The sequence below is a fragment of the Hippoglossus hippoglossus genome, chromosome 5, assembly GCF_009819705.1.
Source record: "Hippoglossus hippoglossus isolate fHipHip1 chromosome 5, fHipHip1.pri, whole genome shotgun sequence".
NCBI classification, from domain to species: domain Eukaryota; kingdom Metazoa; phylum Chordata; class Actinopteri; order Pleuronectiformes; family Pleuronectidae; genus Hippoglossus; species Hippoglossus hippoglossus.
Window position 1 is genome coordinate 6409814 of NC_047155.1, and position 16236 is coordinate 6426049.

The 16236-nt window shown below is 40.5% G+C and overlaps 1 protein-coding gene across 11 annotated transcripts in view; it reads right to left on the reverse strand.

The window, feature by feature from the left end:
• si:dkey-166d12.2 (rap1 GTPase-activating protein 1) overlaps positions 1-13116 on the reverse strand; it is a 67682-nt gene extending 54566 nt beyond the window's left edge. For 6 of the 11 annotated variants that reach the window (XM_034584393.1, XM_034584388.1, XM_034584387.1 and 3 more), the window contains exons 1-2: positions 12942-13116; positions 2746-2781 (exon numbers count right to left, since the gene is read on the reverse strand). In XM_034584393.1, the coding sequence (XP_034440284.1) occupies positions 2746-2781; positions 12942-12985 (80 nt within the window). In that variant the 5' untranslated portion in view covers positions 12986-13116. The remainder of the gene's footprint in view (positions 1-2745; positions 2782-12941) is intronic. The other 5 variants (XM_034584391.1, XM_034584399.1, XM_034584397.1 and 2 more) reach the window with 3 other exon arrangements.
• Between the last annotated feature and the right edge of the window lie 3120 nt (positions 13117-16236).

A 16236-nucleotide genomic window follows, 5' to 3' on the forward strand; every position in this document is an offset into this window, starting at 1 on the left:
ACCACACACACCACACACAGTATTGTGAAGGTCACAAAAGGACACTGAAGGTCTGCATCCTTTCGAGGACACAAAGGCGTCGTGATCTCCGTCGACCGAGGTGTCTGCAAAAGCTGTGCCAAAATCAAATGGTCTGGTTTAAGCAGAATCTTGTATTTGGTTAACCACTTTGTCCCATTCTTAGCATTCGGCCTTTAACAGCAATACGAATTCTGTATAAACCTCCCTTTACGCTGAATTATTTTCAAACATTTCCTGCACTACCCAATGTCGGAATCCTTTCGCAGGAATTATAGCCACATTTCGACCGTTTAACGTTTGGCATTATTTTGTCGAGTTGGACGTATAGCTACTAGCTCACAGCAGGCCTACGTTACGTGCTGGTTGTTGCCTGTAAACAGTAAATAGGTATTATCACAATCACACTTAGGAGGAATGCGTGAATTGAGTCAAAGCGAGTGCGGTATAGCGAGCACGGTGTTATTCCTAACTTTCCTATGGACAAAAATTAGACATTAGCTTATAAACCTTCTTGGAGCATGATCCAATAATATATGATCCAACTTTATATGGAACAAAACCTACTTGATTCAGAGAAAAAATTACCTCCTCAAGAATTCCCTCCTGGGGCCCAAAGCAAATGAATTATTAAACAGTAGGTATGCTGTGGGTAGCTAAGCTGTTTAACGTCAGTGCAGCCTGAGACTGATTGAATACACAATCGGTCTAATGACTCAGTGATTATTATCAGGGAGCTGTACTGTGGATAACTATCGACTGCTCAAACCAACCTAGAGGCACCATTAACATGCAACACAGGCCCGTTTGCAACAGAAACCAAACCCTAATAATGAAATTCAGTGGGTGTGTGAGCAGTGTATTCTCCTCTGTGCAGCCTGAGTACCCTTGCACCTCCAATTTCCTCTATCCGCTGAACCCTCTCATTGTCCTTTCCAGACTCATTATGACTCACGTTTTTTACGTGTCTGTGGCCCATTTGATGCAGAATGATGAGGCAACTGCTACTTTTTTTTCAGTCGCTGGAATTCTGGCAGAGAACCGTGCAAACAAAAAGACAAAAAAATCTATAATCTTATATGTAATTAGTCTTCACTTCTCCGTTCGCTTTTCATTCGTTCGTCTCATTCAACCCAGTGAAAGACGAAACCCAAACCTCAGCCCCCTGCAAAACAGACAAACTCTGACAATCACCTCTGATAATTAGATTAGATAACCAGTGTTCATAAAGACATCTGCTGTCTTGAATCCTCCTGTAGTTAGTGTTACTGACGGCTTTTCATTCTGAGCCTTTTTATGGAATACCAACCATTAGTGTGACATGATTTATATATAATGTGTTTTCTTTATCACTTTGTAAACACGTATCCTAGGTTATTTTACTTATATATATTTATTATGATATACATCAAATGTGTTGATTAACATGGATTGTGGGCATTTAAGATGGCAACCTAAAATCTTTTTTAGATGGGTGCTTAGTCTCCTTTTCCAACTGCCTCGACTCCATACAACACAAACATGAACTTAAATATAAAAGGTCACAACTCACAGCACCACAAACAAAGACTTGTGGATTCATTACAGAACTGGATTACAAATGAACTATTGTAAATATCTATGTATGCGCAAGTTGTAATATTAATATTTGTGTCTCAAAGCAGTATTACATACAGTACACACTTGTGCTCTCTGTCTCTCGACTAAGTATTCAAAGCATAAATTGTAAATAAAGATGGACAACGTGTTTTTCCACTTCCTCCCTACAAAAATGAAGCCAAAATAACAGATACGGGTGCCGCCATCTTGCACTTCTGACGTCATTTGGAGCCATAGTCTGGGAGATAGTTATCACCGAGTGGAGCCACGGTATCAAGGTCCTGCCGATACATGGGCTCGACCAATCGCAAGTCAATCTCACTTGTCAATCACATGTATATGCCTCAACCAATCTCACTGGAAAGGTAAACGCTTGGACAAGCATCAGTGTGATTAAACCTAAATGACAGAAACCAAAGTGAACTTGGACTTTTGGCTTTTCAGTTTGGCCCTTGTTCCATTGACCAGCACAGAGGAGGCAGGATTTATGACCTGTACTGCAGCCAGCTCCCCGGGGGGGCAGTCAGGATCAATCTGCTTCACTTTTTGGAAGCCGTCATGTCGTCAATCTTTATATACAGTCTATAATTTACGACCACACATTCGGTTCACTTCCCCGATCTCTGTCCTTTCGACTGCAGATGTACAACACCATAAGAACAGACAGGCTTTTCTGAGTGACAACATTATTTCCTGCACAATTTAAATTCTTGTTAGGCGCCGGGAATAAGTCAGAGTTGAGATAAGGAGGAGGGAAAGTCTGCTTATAGTTTTCACTGTTGTAAAATTACAGGTCTTATCAGCCTTCATAACTGTGTCTATATTCAGGTCACAACACCGAGTTAGGACCTGAATGCTGAGCACGAATCTGGTTGGAACAGAGGGATCATATGAATACTAACTAACTGAGTAGAGATAGTCCGTGATGGTCTGGTCATGTTTCATTCTGTCTTCAGATGATTAAAGTTGGATGTATAATAAAGTGTAAACTGCTTCAGCAGCTTTGTTGCACGGATCTCAAGGGCTTCAATAGGTGGAAACACAAGTCGTGTTCAAGTGAATGAAGTCAAGCATTAAAACAAATCTCGGTGATGCATAATGTTGTATTTCAATCAGAGCAGGACTCACCATAAGGTTCTGGTCCTGGAGAAGTTCTTGTCGACCCTGCAGAGAAACAAATAACAGCAGATTAATAATGATTCTCATCTGGTGTGTTACTGAAAGATGATAATTAGCGTCATTTAATCCATAAATCATTGAGTCCAAGTGACAAATGCAAAGATTTGAAGAAGTACCTTAAAACAGACTTGAGATATCACGTTCGCCAAAAACATGTTTTGTGAGACGTTTGACACCCAAATTCAAATGATTTAATCTGTGAGTCTAAATGAAAATATCTACAACATTTGCAAGGATTCTCTTTGGGCGTTCTTAAGATATCACAAGGCAAGCAAGGGTTTGGTGAGGTCACAGTTTTCTTGACCATTGACCACCAAAACCCATTTGGTTCATCCTTGAGTCCAAGCAGTTTGCCAGATGGGTGTTCCTGATAGACTCCGTTCGAAACATCATAAGCTCACTGTGACCTTTAACCTTTGACTCTCAAAATCTGATCAGTTCATCTGTGCTTACAACTCAACATTTGTCCCAAATTTGAAGAATTTCCCTCAAGGAATTCTTGAGATATCGTGTTCACAAGATATATATATATCAAACGTCAACATATTTTAACCTTGTTAAAATCAAATGGGGAACTTACACTTCAATCAGACACAGAACAACATCAGCATTCATCTTAAGGGAGGTTCTGTCTGTTTCTGTTCACCTGATGAATGTAGGATTTCATTTACTCTCCTGTTAGTTCTTCTTTAGTCTCCATCCACCAACTACAGATGAAAATATCTGTCTCTTCAGATGTTAAGTGCTACACTTCAGTATGTTCACCATCCACTCGGTGTGTCCACAGTTTGGTGCCGAGCAGGAATCGTACAGTGAGTTTTGTTATCTTGTCGCCTGCTCTGGCTTGAAGAGAAAAGTGCAGAGACCCAATGAAAATACTGAAGTTACCATGAAAGCTGCTGTGAACCTCCATAGAGTTGAGTGGAAAGGCAGAGACGGGTAATAATTATTTTGGGTTTGTCACAACTTCCCTCTTTCAAGTGATAATTCATGTGATGATTTAATTAACTGCTTAAACAGATACTTTGGTTAGTGCAGGTTATGTTTTTATCAATAAACACCACAGTGTGCCTCCATGAAGCCAGATGACTTCATATATGTATGAGAACATAAAAGTCTGCCTCACTCTTATTTTGTAATCTATCTCCAAACATTTGTGCAATAAATAACTTATATTAACCAATTACACTTTGTGAAATGTTCCCCTTCCTCACACGAGCTAATGACGGTAACAATTACCAATTAACTTTGAATAAACAGGCGACCAGCGCTCTGTAGCAGCGGCGGCGGGGAACTCATCAACGTCGATCACAACAACATCGCATCCACAACAACGGGTGTGATCACGACAGATTCTGCAGTCGATGGGTCTGCGTACTGAGTCGTGCTTCACCGAACTATGAAAAAAAAAACAGGTGAACAGATCTTTGTGCAGCAGCGGCCACTGCACCAGTAATAAAACTAGTAATAAAAATGGGAAGCGAGTATATAAAACTGACACGGCAGCGTGCAGGGTGTAGGAATTATGATTTGTTGTTGTTGTTAAGTGGAAAAATGTTGATAAGCTGCGAGTGTTATCGGTAGAATGAACTGCCTGAGGGGAAACAAAGGGTGCGTCTGTTTTTCTCAGTCTGTGCATCACATTTACAGAGTGGTAGGAGTTGTGCGGCGCTCACTTTCCATTTGCTCTGCATACAAATGATACAGGAAACAGATAATTCTCCCACCTGGATCAATCTTTCCAGCAGCCTCTGCTTGAGTGGACGCTGGTTGGGGACAATCAATCTACTGATAATCAGGGCTCATCCCTTTTACCTCCGGGCTAAGCCAATCAAATGAAAACTGCTAGCATTTGATGACACAAACACACAAGCCTCAGTAAAAGAACAAAATGAAAATAACAGAGATAATTAAAGCCATTCTTCTCCTGTTAGTGGATAAAGAGAGAAAAGGCAACTGAAGTTTGTTTCAACTACGACGTGCAAAGTGTCAGAGACTCAATTTGGACCATCCCTCATCCCTACACCAAGATTTTTCAAGAATTAAAATTTTAATTTCCAATGAGACTTGTCCATGAAGCAAGTTAATGGCCTCAAAAACAATATACTTACCTGTCATTTGTCCACAGCTTATCGATTATTCATTTTCCTCACAAGGTCTCATGAAAAACATTTCAAAATGATGAATGAGATTCTGTCACAAAAAAAAAAAAAGAAAAACCTACTTACTGTAAGATTTACCCACGGAGAGTAGGGATGCATTCAAAGGCTGCACTTGATTTCCCCCCACCTCCATAAAATATTCATAGAACGACGTCTTATTCAGTTTTACCATAATTGATTTATGCCAAAGAGGGCTCGGGATGTATAAGAGCAGAGTGCACAGTCTGACACCATCTGTGTTTTTCTTCTTCTTAAGGAGCAGCTTAAAACCTGCTTTTAGATTAAATATCGTCTCTACACATATTATACAAATTTAATGAAATACAGACACACGTTCCTGCGGCAGACACTGCAGTAAAAGTAGAAATGCTGATTATGAAGTAAAGGTCCTGCACTGAAAAAGTTAAAAAGTTGAAATGTATTTAAAATATCCAGAAACTGCCCCTGTGATTGATATACTGTTATATTATGATAGATGGATGGATTGATAATTGGATGGATGGATGGATGTGTAGGTCGGTCAATTGATAATTAGATGGATGGATGAATAGAAAGCTAGATATAATTCAAAGAACAATTGCAGAAAGTTGGAGAATGAAAAACCAATGAACACATAAATGTCCTGGATGAGCTCAACAGTTTGATTTGTAAGTTTCCATCTTCCACACAACCTCTAATTAAGGTTTAATTTAGTTTTACACGTCTCTTAAAAGGGCAAAGGATCAATCGCCAGTAGCATGCCCACACCACCGGGTGGCAGGATAGAGCCTGGGTTGGTTTGACCTGGTGTGACCTCTGATCTGTCTCTGTCTTCACTGTCTCCCACTTTGCAGCTCAGCCCGATACCATCTCCATCCGTGGCTCTGGCTCTGTGTCGTCGTCCCCCCCCCCCCCTCTGTTCTCTCTCATGTCTCTCTCCAGTGTTTCAGCGTGTTGTCACAATATCAAATAAAGTTGTACAAGAGCGGATGGGGGTGATGTAAGGAATTGAAACAGTATCACTGCTTTAGTGTGTCTCACATCAAACGCGTTGTTTTCACCAAACTCTTGTGATGCCCACTCGCAGCGCAGCGGCTCTGTCATCACACACAACTCACCTTTTGTATTTGAAATGGAAACACTGACATTCTGCGAGTCGCTGCTGAGGGCGCTGCTCTTTAGCCGTGTTTGTTGCCCCGTGTGTTGAGAATGGAAATATTTGTTTGCCAGTCAGCGACACAGTTGGTGATTACCCCCCCCCCCCCCTGCTGATACAGGCAACACACTGTTTTGGTGTTAACAGAACGCGAGTGAGAAACAGACCATCACATAAACAGCAACGCCTCCATCCACGGTGGAGGCACATGTCACTCACTGACACAAGGACACGAGGACACAGGGCGACGGAAAACAGGCCGAGTTATTATGGCTGTAATTCATAAGGTGCAGGTCAAGGTTTTTAAATGATTGCTTAAGATTTAATTTAGGGCTGTGGCCAAAAATAGATCAGTCAATAACAATGATTATTGTGATAAATGTCCCATTAAACACACATTTTGAGTGTAAAGGTTGATTTTTGCTCTTGAGTGAAGTTTGTGGCTTTAAACTCTTCTTCATGAGCAGACAACATTCTAGTTGATATTGATTTATGGCCCAACTCTATTTTAATTTCTTTAGATTATTTAGTCTATAAGATGTCAGAAAATAGTAAAAAAAACAAAAACTGATGGTAGAACCCAAGGTCATATTCAGTTTTATATAAAACAATGACAAGCAGTAACTTCTCACCATTGACAAACTGGAAAATTTACAGAAACGTTTAAGCATATTTTCAAAGCTTTCAAATTCATGTCTCATGAAAACATAACCATATTTTAAAGGTGTCAAATGTCTGTGAGCTGAATAATTCCCAGCAGGTCTAATAAATCTAATAAATAATTCGATTTTATATGATCTGAAATATTCTCATTAGGATGGATATCACATTTTACTCTAATAAACTATTTTCTCTCTGGCAGGAAAAGAGATGAAAGTGGGTTCATCCATTCAGAAAGAAATCTCTATGAATTGTGTTAAGTGTGAGAGATCAATATGAGATGCGGCTCCGTGCATTCATCAGTCTTTCTTTGGGTGTAATGACGAGGAAACGTAAACCACTCAGAACAAGATTGTCTGCTAATTATCCCACGTCGCCACTTTCTCCTCGGCTATTGATCTGCTCAGGCTGGTGTGAACTGTTTATCTCAGTCTTTGTTTCAACATGTACAGTAGAGGAAAGGTGGGAACGACACTTTCTTTCCCAGACTCTCGCACCAGCTGCTTTATCTACAGCGACGGCAGTGAACCAGAACTTTACAGGCTAATCTAATTTTCAGGGGTGCAGTCGAACTTTTGGAATAATTGGACTGAATTGAATCCAGCTTTAGTAGAAGTGACAAGAAAAGCCCTGAAGGGGGAAACGGCAGCTTTTGGCTGCTCGCTGGGTAAAGATGCCGGTTTGGCAGCGTCCTGATGATGCAAACAAACATTTTAATCTTCTCCAAATGATGTGAATCACTAAGAAGTCACCAGAATAAGATCATTAATATGATATTTGTACAACAGAATTAGTGTGGAGGTAAATAAGAGACATCAAATTAAACTACATTTGTCTCAATTTGCTTCTTACGATGATATTTCACATAAAACAATTCTGTATTTGTATTTTTCCTCATTGTTTTAAAGCTGATGTCATGAAGTCAGGATTTAACAACATTTAAATCAGAATCTGATCATTTATTATAGTCAATAAATTCGGATCAAATCCACCTACACAAGTCTCAAGTCATGAATATTTAATGTTTTAGAGAAATACTTTAAAGCCATGAACTTGAAAATCTGCAATATAAGACTTTTTGGCAGAGAAATCAAGCTGTGAAGAAATTGACACATCATCAACTTGTAAATTGGTTCAGCAGTTAGAGAGTATTATCAGTCTGAACATTGTTATTAACTTGGAGCCACATTTCTGGCATTATGTTATTTTACGTCCATTATTTCCCCAATTGTCATTTTTATATTTCAAAAGTTCATTCGATGTGGGAGGAAAAGTTCATAATCCAACTGTATTGACCAGTTAATATTCAAAATAAACAGTCGATAAGAGCATCAGGCCATCTGAAGTAGTTTTCCTCGTGATCCAGTAGCTTCAACTATTCCCTGTGCTCTTCACCCATCAGTAAAGTAAGCCAGTAATGCAACACTGTTTTGCTACGAACATGGAGAGAACGCTGGCAAGCAAAGCTGTGACGACACCAAATCATCTGAGAAGAGGCGTGTGCATGTTTTGGGTTCTATGTCGGACAAAGGTGAGACTATTTATGGACGTTGTGCCTTGTAACAAAACAACAGGCTAACGCGTTAGCAGCAGCGGAGGAGGAACCACAGACGAGCAGGGCCAACGTAAAGTGTTCATGTTGTATGTGTGAACTTGATCTGCTCTCTCCTTTAGCTCTGGTTTTGGTCTCCACCACCTCCTCATGGAAAATATCAAGCTGTTTGTTCGTTGTTATAATTAGTAGATAGATACTGTGACTGTCAATTAGTGACTTGATGCAACGTCATTACATCTAACTTTAATCTGACATACACCTGTAATGACTTGGGCTGCTTCAAGAAAAAACTGCTAAATCTCTCAACAAAAATGCATCTGTGTCATCATGCAAAAAATAAATAAAATAAATATAGCATATGTATATATGGATCTGACGAGCAGCCTGGAAGTGAAGGTGCACACACACACACAATCCTCTGATCTTGCCACTTGTCTCCAGGCTTGAAATCGACTTCACTCAACTTCACTCAACAGCAGCAAAACAACCAGCTGCAATTTACAGCTCACGAAAATACCAGCGCCTCCGACTAACTTTCTCTAAATCTTCAGCTCCACAAACTCAAATCTGAAAATAGGTACGAAATAGGTCACTCAGCTGAAGCAAAGCCTCTCAGCTCATGAGGGGGTGTTGACTTCACCTGCTTGTTCCAGAGGTTTAAATACGAGTGGGAGGTTCAAAGAAAGAGAGAAAGTTTACTGAATATCCACAGAGTCCAAAATAGCTGTTCACCCACACGGTCCTCAACCAACTCTTGTTTTTTTTAATTGTTTTTACCAACTTCGCATAATCGCCCCGCTCTGAATTTGCAAAGCATAAAACGAATCAATCATGCAGGAGATTGAGGCTCAAATTGGGCACAATTTCCAGCTGCTTTTTTAGCTCATCCTTTTTTTCGTTTGCAGTTGTTTACAAGTATTTTGCCGAAACAGCCACATAATTATGTGATAACAGCAATTTCTATGAAACTGTGTGCGGAAATGACTGCAACAAAATCACATCTTCAAGGAGAAATCCTGAAACAAATGCAGAAGCGGTAATTTGTTGGTCCAAGTCCCATCCATTTCTCTTTGAAAATCATTTTTCTCCCCGTTATGCATTAAGCATTAATTTCCCCCGGAGTGATTCTTCGTCAACAACAACGCTTTTAACAACAGAGACAGATTTTGTTGACAAGCGCAAATAAGAGAAATATGTTTCGACAGATTAAAGTGGAAAATGTAAACCTAATTTCTTCTGTGGAAATACACGTGTTCATTCATCTCGTGTTTTCTAAGAATCCTGAGGCAATGACAGGTTAGAGGAACAAGCTGGAGACGACAGTTATCAGAGTGGATCATGGATGGATGGAGAAAATGGAGCAAGAAAAATGAAAATTAAAACACAATGGAAATCACAAGTGGCTTCCACATGTGACCATATATCATAAATCCTGCCTCCTCCATGTTAGTAGATAGGACATGGACCGAAAGTACACTTCAAACCTATTTTAGTTTGCTCTTATCACACTGATGTATGTTCAAGTGTGTTATTATTAAGTAAGATTGGTTTGAGTTATTTGATCCAATAAAATGAGGTGAAATGTCATGATTGACAGCTAAGCCTGACTTCTGATTGGTTTAAGTGTGTGTATCTCCTGGTTGCTTATGTTCTGGAGACACTTTGTCCATCTTCATAAACAGTCTATGGTCGTCACTTAAAACCTACAGTAAGTGACTTTTGTGTCCAATTGCCAAGAGTGAAACAAGCTGGAAACACAAATTTGGCAAAGTTCATATAAACACACTAAGGACCAAACATCGCTATTTATCTGAAGCGTTTCTGGCGACCTGACAAGTTCAAGTCCAATAATCGTTCGTCTTAAAAACTTGAGCTTTCATATCTCCTGAGACTCTTTGGCTGATCAATTCTCTCTCTGTCCAGCAGCTACCCTCACTGATATGTGACCTCGGTCGTGTGCTACTAGAGTTCAAGTTTATGTACATAACTCACCGCTGCACCTGGACATGGGTTGAGAGGAGTAAGAGGGAACCACAACAGTAGAAACAATGAGGGGTAGAAACAAAAAACAAAGAGTTGAACTCTGCTGAAACATCCTGTTCGACTGCAGGTGAAGAGCCGAGTCTGGTGATACATGTTGATCTGTTGTCAATATACAATACTGATTAGGGTTGCAAAGGGGCGGAAAATTTCCGGTAAATTTCCGGAAACTTTCCATGGGAAGTTAAGCTCGGGAATTTTGGGAATTTTGAAAAAAAAAAATTACCGCAAATTAAACGCTGAGCAATAAAAACGTCATTCAAAACTCTATTTTAAAGATGTATGGAATGCAGCACACGCTGCACGTTGAATTTCAACCCTGCACTGTGCATTTCTCCATCACATGCACAGATAATTCCCAGCATCCTGCACACTACAGCAGGGCTATTGAGGCCACACTACTGCATTAGCCCAAGGACTAGTCAGGGAAGTTTTGATGATATTACTGGGGAAAATATATTAGCATGCTGATTGAGGATTGTTCATCTAGCCTATTTCTATTCATTTATCCATCAATTGTAAAATATTTTTAAAGACGATTCCAATTGTTTAGCTAACTATTTATATCCCTGGCATTGCATTAGTGTTTTTTACAAGTTTTTTTCTCATCTTATTCTACAGAACAATGCCACGTGCACTATCTCATGTGTGGAGACATTTCACCCCAGCCAATGTAGAAGGAAAGGCTGTGGACATTTGCAAATACTGTGCAAAGACCTATGTTAAGAATGCCACAAAGATGCAGAAGCATATAGTCAAGTGCCCAAAGTTTCCTCAGGGCTCAAATCAGCTTATGACAAAACAAAATGTTTATATTTATGTCTGTATATGACAAGGTAAATACAGTTAGTATAAATTACCCACAAAATTTCCAGTTTATTCCCGTTAATTCCCGTTAATTCCCGTATATTCCCATGGAAAGTTTCCAACTTTGAATATTCCCGGAATTTTGCAACCCTAATACTGATCAATGCAGCTTTAAGAGGAATAGTACACATATTTATTCTAAAGATGCCAGAATGAAAATAAATCATTGCCCAAACACACCTTCATCCATAATATAGGAAAAAGCCATAATACATCTGCATATATCACAAAAAATGTTTTTCAGTTAAGAAGTAAACTGATCAAATTAGAAAATAACAACCAGATACTTTTGTTGTTTTGAGATTGTTTCCCTGCACTTAACGACTCTGAAGGGAGTCTTTAAAAAACTATTGCAGTAAAAATGAGCCTCAGTGGCCCCTGTTGAACATCAGGCTCAGATGCTCTCACATAGAATACTTACTAATGTGCAAGAACAGGTTGTGATGTTACAACAAATATCCAGTTACCAAACCTCAGAAAGGTTAAAAAAAATACAACTTTGTTCACAGGTTTATAGAAAAAGGGTTGATATTTTTATGCTTTCTCCTTTTTTATCCTCCAAAATATAACTACATGTTTATTTTGTGCAACAACTCCCAAAATCCCATTGCACATCTTAGTATAAAGTGGTTGTTGTGGTTTTTTCCGTGCACAACTTGTTGGCTGCGTCTTCCTGTGAACACACGCTTCCTTTCAATCTGACTCTAAATGCCAAATGGAGCCTTGTAAGTGTTTTCGATGCCGACTTGGCAGAGCCCACGAGCATTAAAATACAATAGTAGAAGTAATTCCATCGGCTCATGAATTCTGATGCATTGTGGAGCCGAGCGGCTCATCGCTCATAAGCCAAAGTAGTTTCAGATCGGAGAGATTCTCTTTGTGGATGGACTGAATATATAAAGAGCTTCTTAACGTCCACTCAGACTGTTTTAAGCTACGAGTCACATTCACACACATATTCAGCATGTACAATCCAAAATGTGAACTAGAGGCCTCTGGGATTGAACCGGTGACCTTCAGATGAGTGGACGACCCGCTCCACCTGCTCGGCCGCAGCCGCCCACGTGCCTCAACCCTCTATCAATAATGCAATTGACACATTTAAGTGTGTTGTTCACGACTGAAGCAAAGATGCTGCTGCCCTTTGTTTTCCCGAGAGCGATAAATATACACCCCGTAAATAAGCCTTTAATTGGATCCCTGATCCCACACTAACTCAATATTCCCAGCATTTAATTGTTTTTCTGGGAACGCAACGGCATTTCTTAATCTGCTTGTTTTACCAAAAGAAAGAAAACAGCAACAACATATAATCCCTCGTGACATTTGCGGATTTATTTATTTATCATCAAAAGAACTGACGCATGTGCTCAAACTACCTTCTTTCTCTGAGAAGCATTTAGGATATTCTGTGGAGAAGTTAGGACGGCAACTTGTGGGAAGAAAGAAACTCGAGACAGTCAATTAATCAATGGCACACACAAACCATTTCTTTCACTTGAACAGCTCAGTGATTCAGCATTAAAAGATAAAGCTGTAAGTAGGGAGTTTACGGTGCTGAGGGTCGTAGCTGAGCAGGTGCACCACAGCTCCCTGAGCCGTCTCACACTTTCTTCTCCCTGCACCTCTGTGACAGACGGGCTGGTAACAGGCACACAAACACTGTCCTGGAGATTTATCACAGGAGACACAGCCGGGGAGAGTTAATATTTCTCTATTATCTTACCCTCCGTAAGCTCCGAATGTGTAACTCCTTTTCCTCTGAGGCATCCTGCTGATCAGCTGTGGAGACGTCCCACCAGTGCAGGTTACAACACTACAGAATAACAGTCATCCCTTTACCTTCTGTTTCCTTTACTGTGCACCTCTCCTCTGTTTCTATATACCTCCAACTCCTCTCTCCTCCCTCCTCTCCTCAGCCCTCATTGAGTGTGTGTGTGTGTGTGTGTGTGTGTGTGTGTGTGTGTGTGTGCATACACACACACCCTCCCTCCCCTGTGTCTCCTCTGTGCTCTCTGACTAAGTAGCTCCCATCTCTGCCAGATTAAAAGAAAGGTGTGTCCAGTTGTCCTGTCGTCCTCTCACCCTGGAAACAAACAGGAGGATTTCTCTCACTCTGACTCAGTCGTTCTCATTTCCAGCAGGAAAAGGACACAAAGGACTCAAATCTTCTCTTTGTGTTCAGCCCTGATTATTATTTTTATGATTCTCGTGGAAAAGAGGTAAAGGAGACAACACGTGGCTACACTTCTTTTCTGGTTAGGACCAACTAACAATTACTGTAATTAGACTTTTAAATAATCCGGCAATGAGTTTATAGATTGTTTATTTTGAGCAGTAAACATTTAATTTACAACTTGTATGTTGTACCTTGAATAAAATTGGGTATTTCTCTGGTTTGGAACATCGTTGGAAACTGACAGACTGGTCAGAGTGACAGTTTGTGGACAGTTTGTGGTTTCCATTTAATTACTGTCTTATGTAATTTTCTCCAACTATATCTTTTAGTTTACCGTCAAATTGCCAGGTTCAAATCTTAGATGACATCTCGATCTGAGAAGAAGAAGCAAAGTATCCCCCGATGGACGTGACTGTCATGTTACTGCACCTTTTTTAAACCTGGAACAGATGGAGAAATATTTCATCACCGAAATCGACCTAATTTCTCTTCAACTTCAGGAATAAATCAAACAGAGACGTGTCAAAATGACACCTTCATCAGGAGCGTGTGGAAAGTGATATCTTCGTCGATCTGTTGGCAGAGCACGTCTGTTCAGAGTTAAACAAAAGTGGATGATTTCACCTCCTTCTGATATTGTCTCTTCTCATTTTATTTCCTCTCCATTTCACCCCCCCCCCCCCCTCCTCTTTCTCCCTCTCTCCCTCCATGTCCTCTCTGTGCCTCTGGCTGCTGCCTCTGCTGCCCATACTGTAAATCTGAGTGAATCATTACGTTTCTGTTACAATGGGACTGTATATCCTTCCTTGTCCTGTCGTGGTTCGAGTGCAGCCACTGTCCTTCTGTCCCCCCTTTACACATCAGTTTTAATGCCGGGGTTGCCCGATGACCCCCAGTCGACCTTTTTGTGATTCTATTAGGTCTGACTGGACAGTGGCCAGACATGAGCTATAAATCAAATCAGAAGCTTAGAGGAGAGGACGTCAGAATGGGTCATACATATCCACAGTGTCCTCATCAAGGTCCTTCAGCTGCTTTATTGACCGATAGGGATACGGTTTGTCCTCTGAAATCTGACTCTTAAAAACAATCCATCATATTGTCAACATGGGATTGAATAGATGGTTAAGGGCAAAAGAATTGTTTCATAAGCGTTGCACAAAAAGAGCAACTTAGAATACATAACAGTGGCTGTGAACCCGTTTCCTGTCAGGGGCCATATCGATTTCTTCTGATGTCAGATGGTTGTGATGATGATGCTATTTCGCAACTGACTTTTTTCACCAGCACAACTTGCTAAAGAATAATTATTAATCAATAACTCCTCCCTCGTATCAAACTCGGCAGTAATCCCAGGAACTAAAATGGCTCGTTGGGTGATATTTGTATAAAAAGATGGACGACGCATGTCCACTTTCTCCCACTGAAATGAAGACAAAATATCACAGATACAAACGCAACCATCTTGCACATTTGGAGCCAGATTGTGAAAAGTGCCTATTGGAGCAGGGAGCTGTGGTATCAAGGTCAACACACACTCAACCAATCACGAGTCAGTCTCAGCTGTCAATCATGAAGTTTCAGGCCGTTTATATAGCATTGAATAACTAATTGAAACCTATCTTACTGGAGAAATAATGATGTTTTTCCAATAATCAATAATCTGATGGCTCTTCAAGACAAACTGATACTTGGCCAGTTTGAGAAGCTCCAGAGAGGCAACGAGGCTCCTTCTCGAATCCGATTTTCCTTGTGAATGAGAATTTCAGTTTCTCAGTCATGATCCTGCTCAATGCAAAACATCTGTCAGAACGTGGTCTTGTTAAAAAGCTGCTTGTCGGGCTCCAAACTTCACCAAAGAGCGCTGACGTCATCCAAAACTTTGTCCTTGCAACTCATCCTCTTTATCTGCATGTTTCCAGCTGTAATGAGGCTCCAGATCAGCCTCTTCCAACTCTGTGAGTGTGTCCCCGCAAGGACAGTCATACGTCACTGTGATGCTTGTCAGCAATGACATGTGTTTTCTCCAAATACTTGTATTTAAAATAGGCCATATACGGACCCATAAGCAAGAGGTTCCTATACTTGCTTAGAGTATTATGTATAAAAGTATGATTTTGTCGTTATATTCCTCTTTGTAAGCCTTTTTATCCGACAGCTTTTCATGCTGTTATATTGAACTGAAAAGATATTTAAATGTACCTTCTCATGACAGTCCTCCCCCTGTAAGATCCTTTTGATATTTAAAGCAAAGTGGATGCTCCTGTGTTCCAGTCGGTCTGTCCTGATAATGACGTGTCATTTCTCCAACACAATAATTCTCCAGAGCCAGACTTCTGCTGACAAACTTGTTATTGTCACTACAGTAATATAGTTTCAAGAGCTCTTTTCACTGTTGCCTTTTCCCTCGTGTCTTTCAAAAGATGTCCTTCGCGAGGATGTGGGAAGCGGGAGAGAAAAAAGCTCGTTCTGTACCGAGAGTAATCTGTGTGAGGCAGGTGAAAGGGACGGGGCAGCTCGGTGTAATTAGTCTTTGTCTGCGGGTTTCACTCCCAAGGCGTCGCAGGCTGACGGGAGAGTTCCTCTAAAGCAGGTCAGCCTTGAGTTTGAAGACTTGACTGGCAACGGGAGGGGGGGGGGGCAGTAATAAGAGGCTGCCCTCTTGTGAGATGGTGTCCTGTCCACATCCCCAAACACTGCGTGCTGTCGCAGGGAAAATAAACCGGAGCATTTTCTTCTCAGGTGGTGAAAATAACCGAAGAAGGAAACTTGCCACCGAAACACTACACCATGCATATAATAATAAATACATTATAATTCCTGCAGTGAGAGTTATCATAGA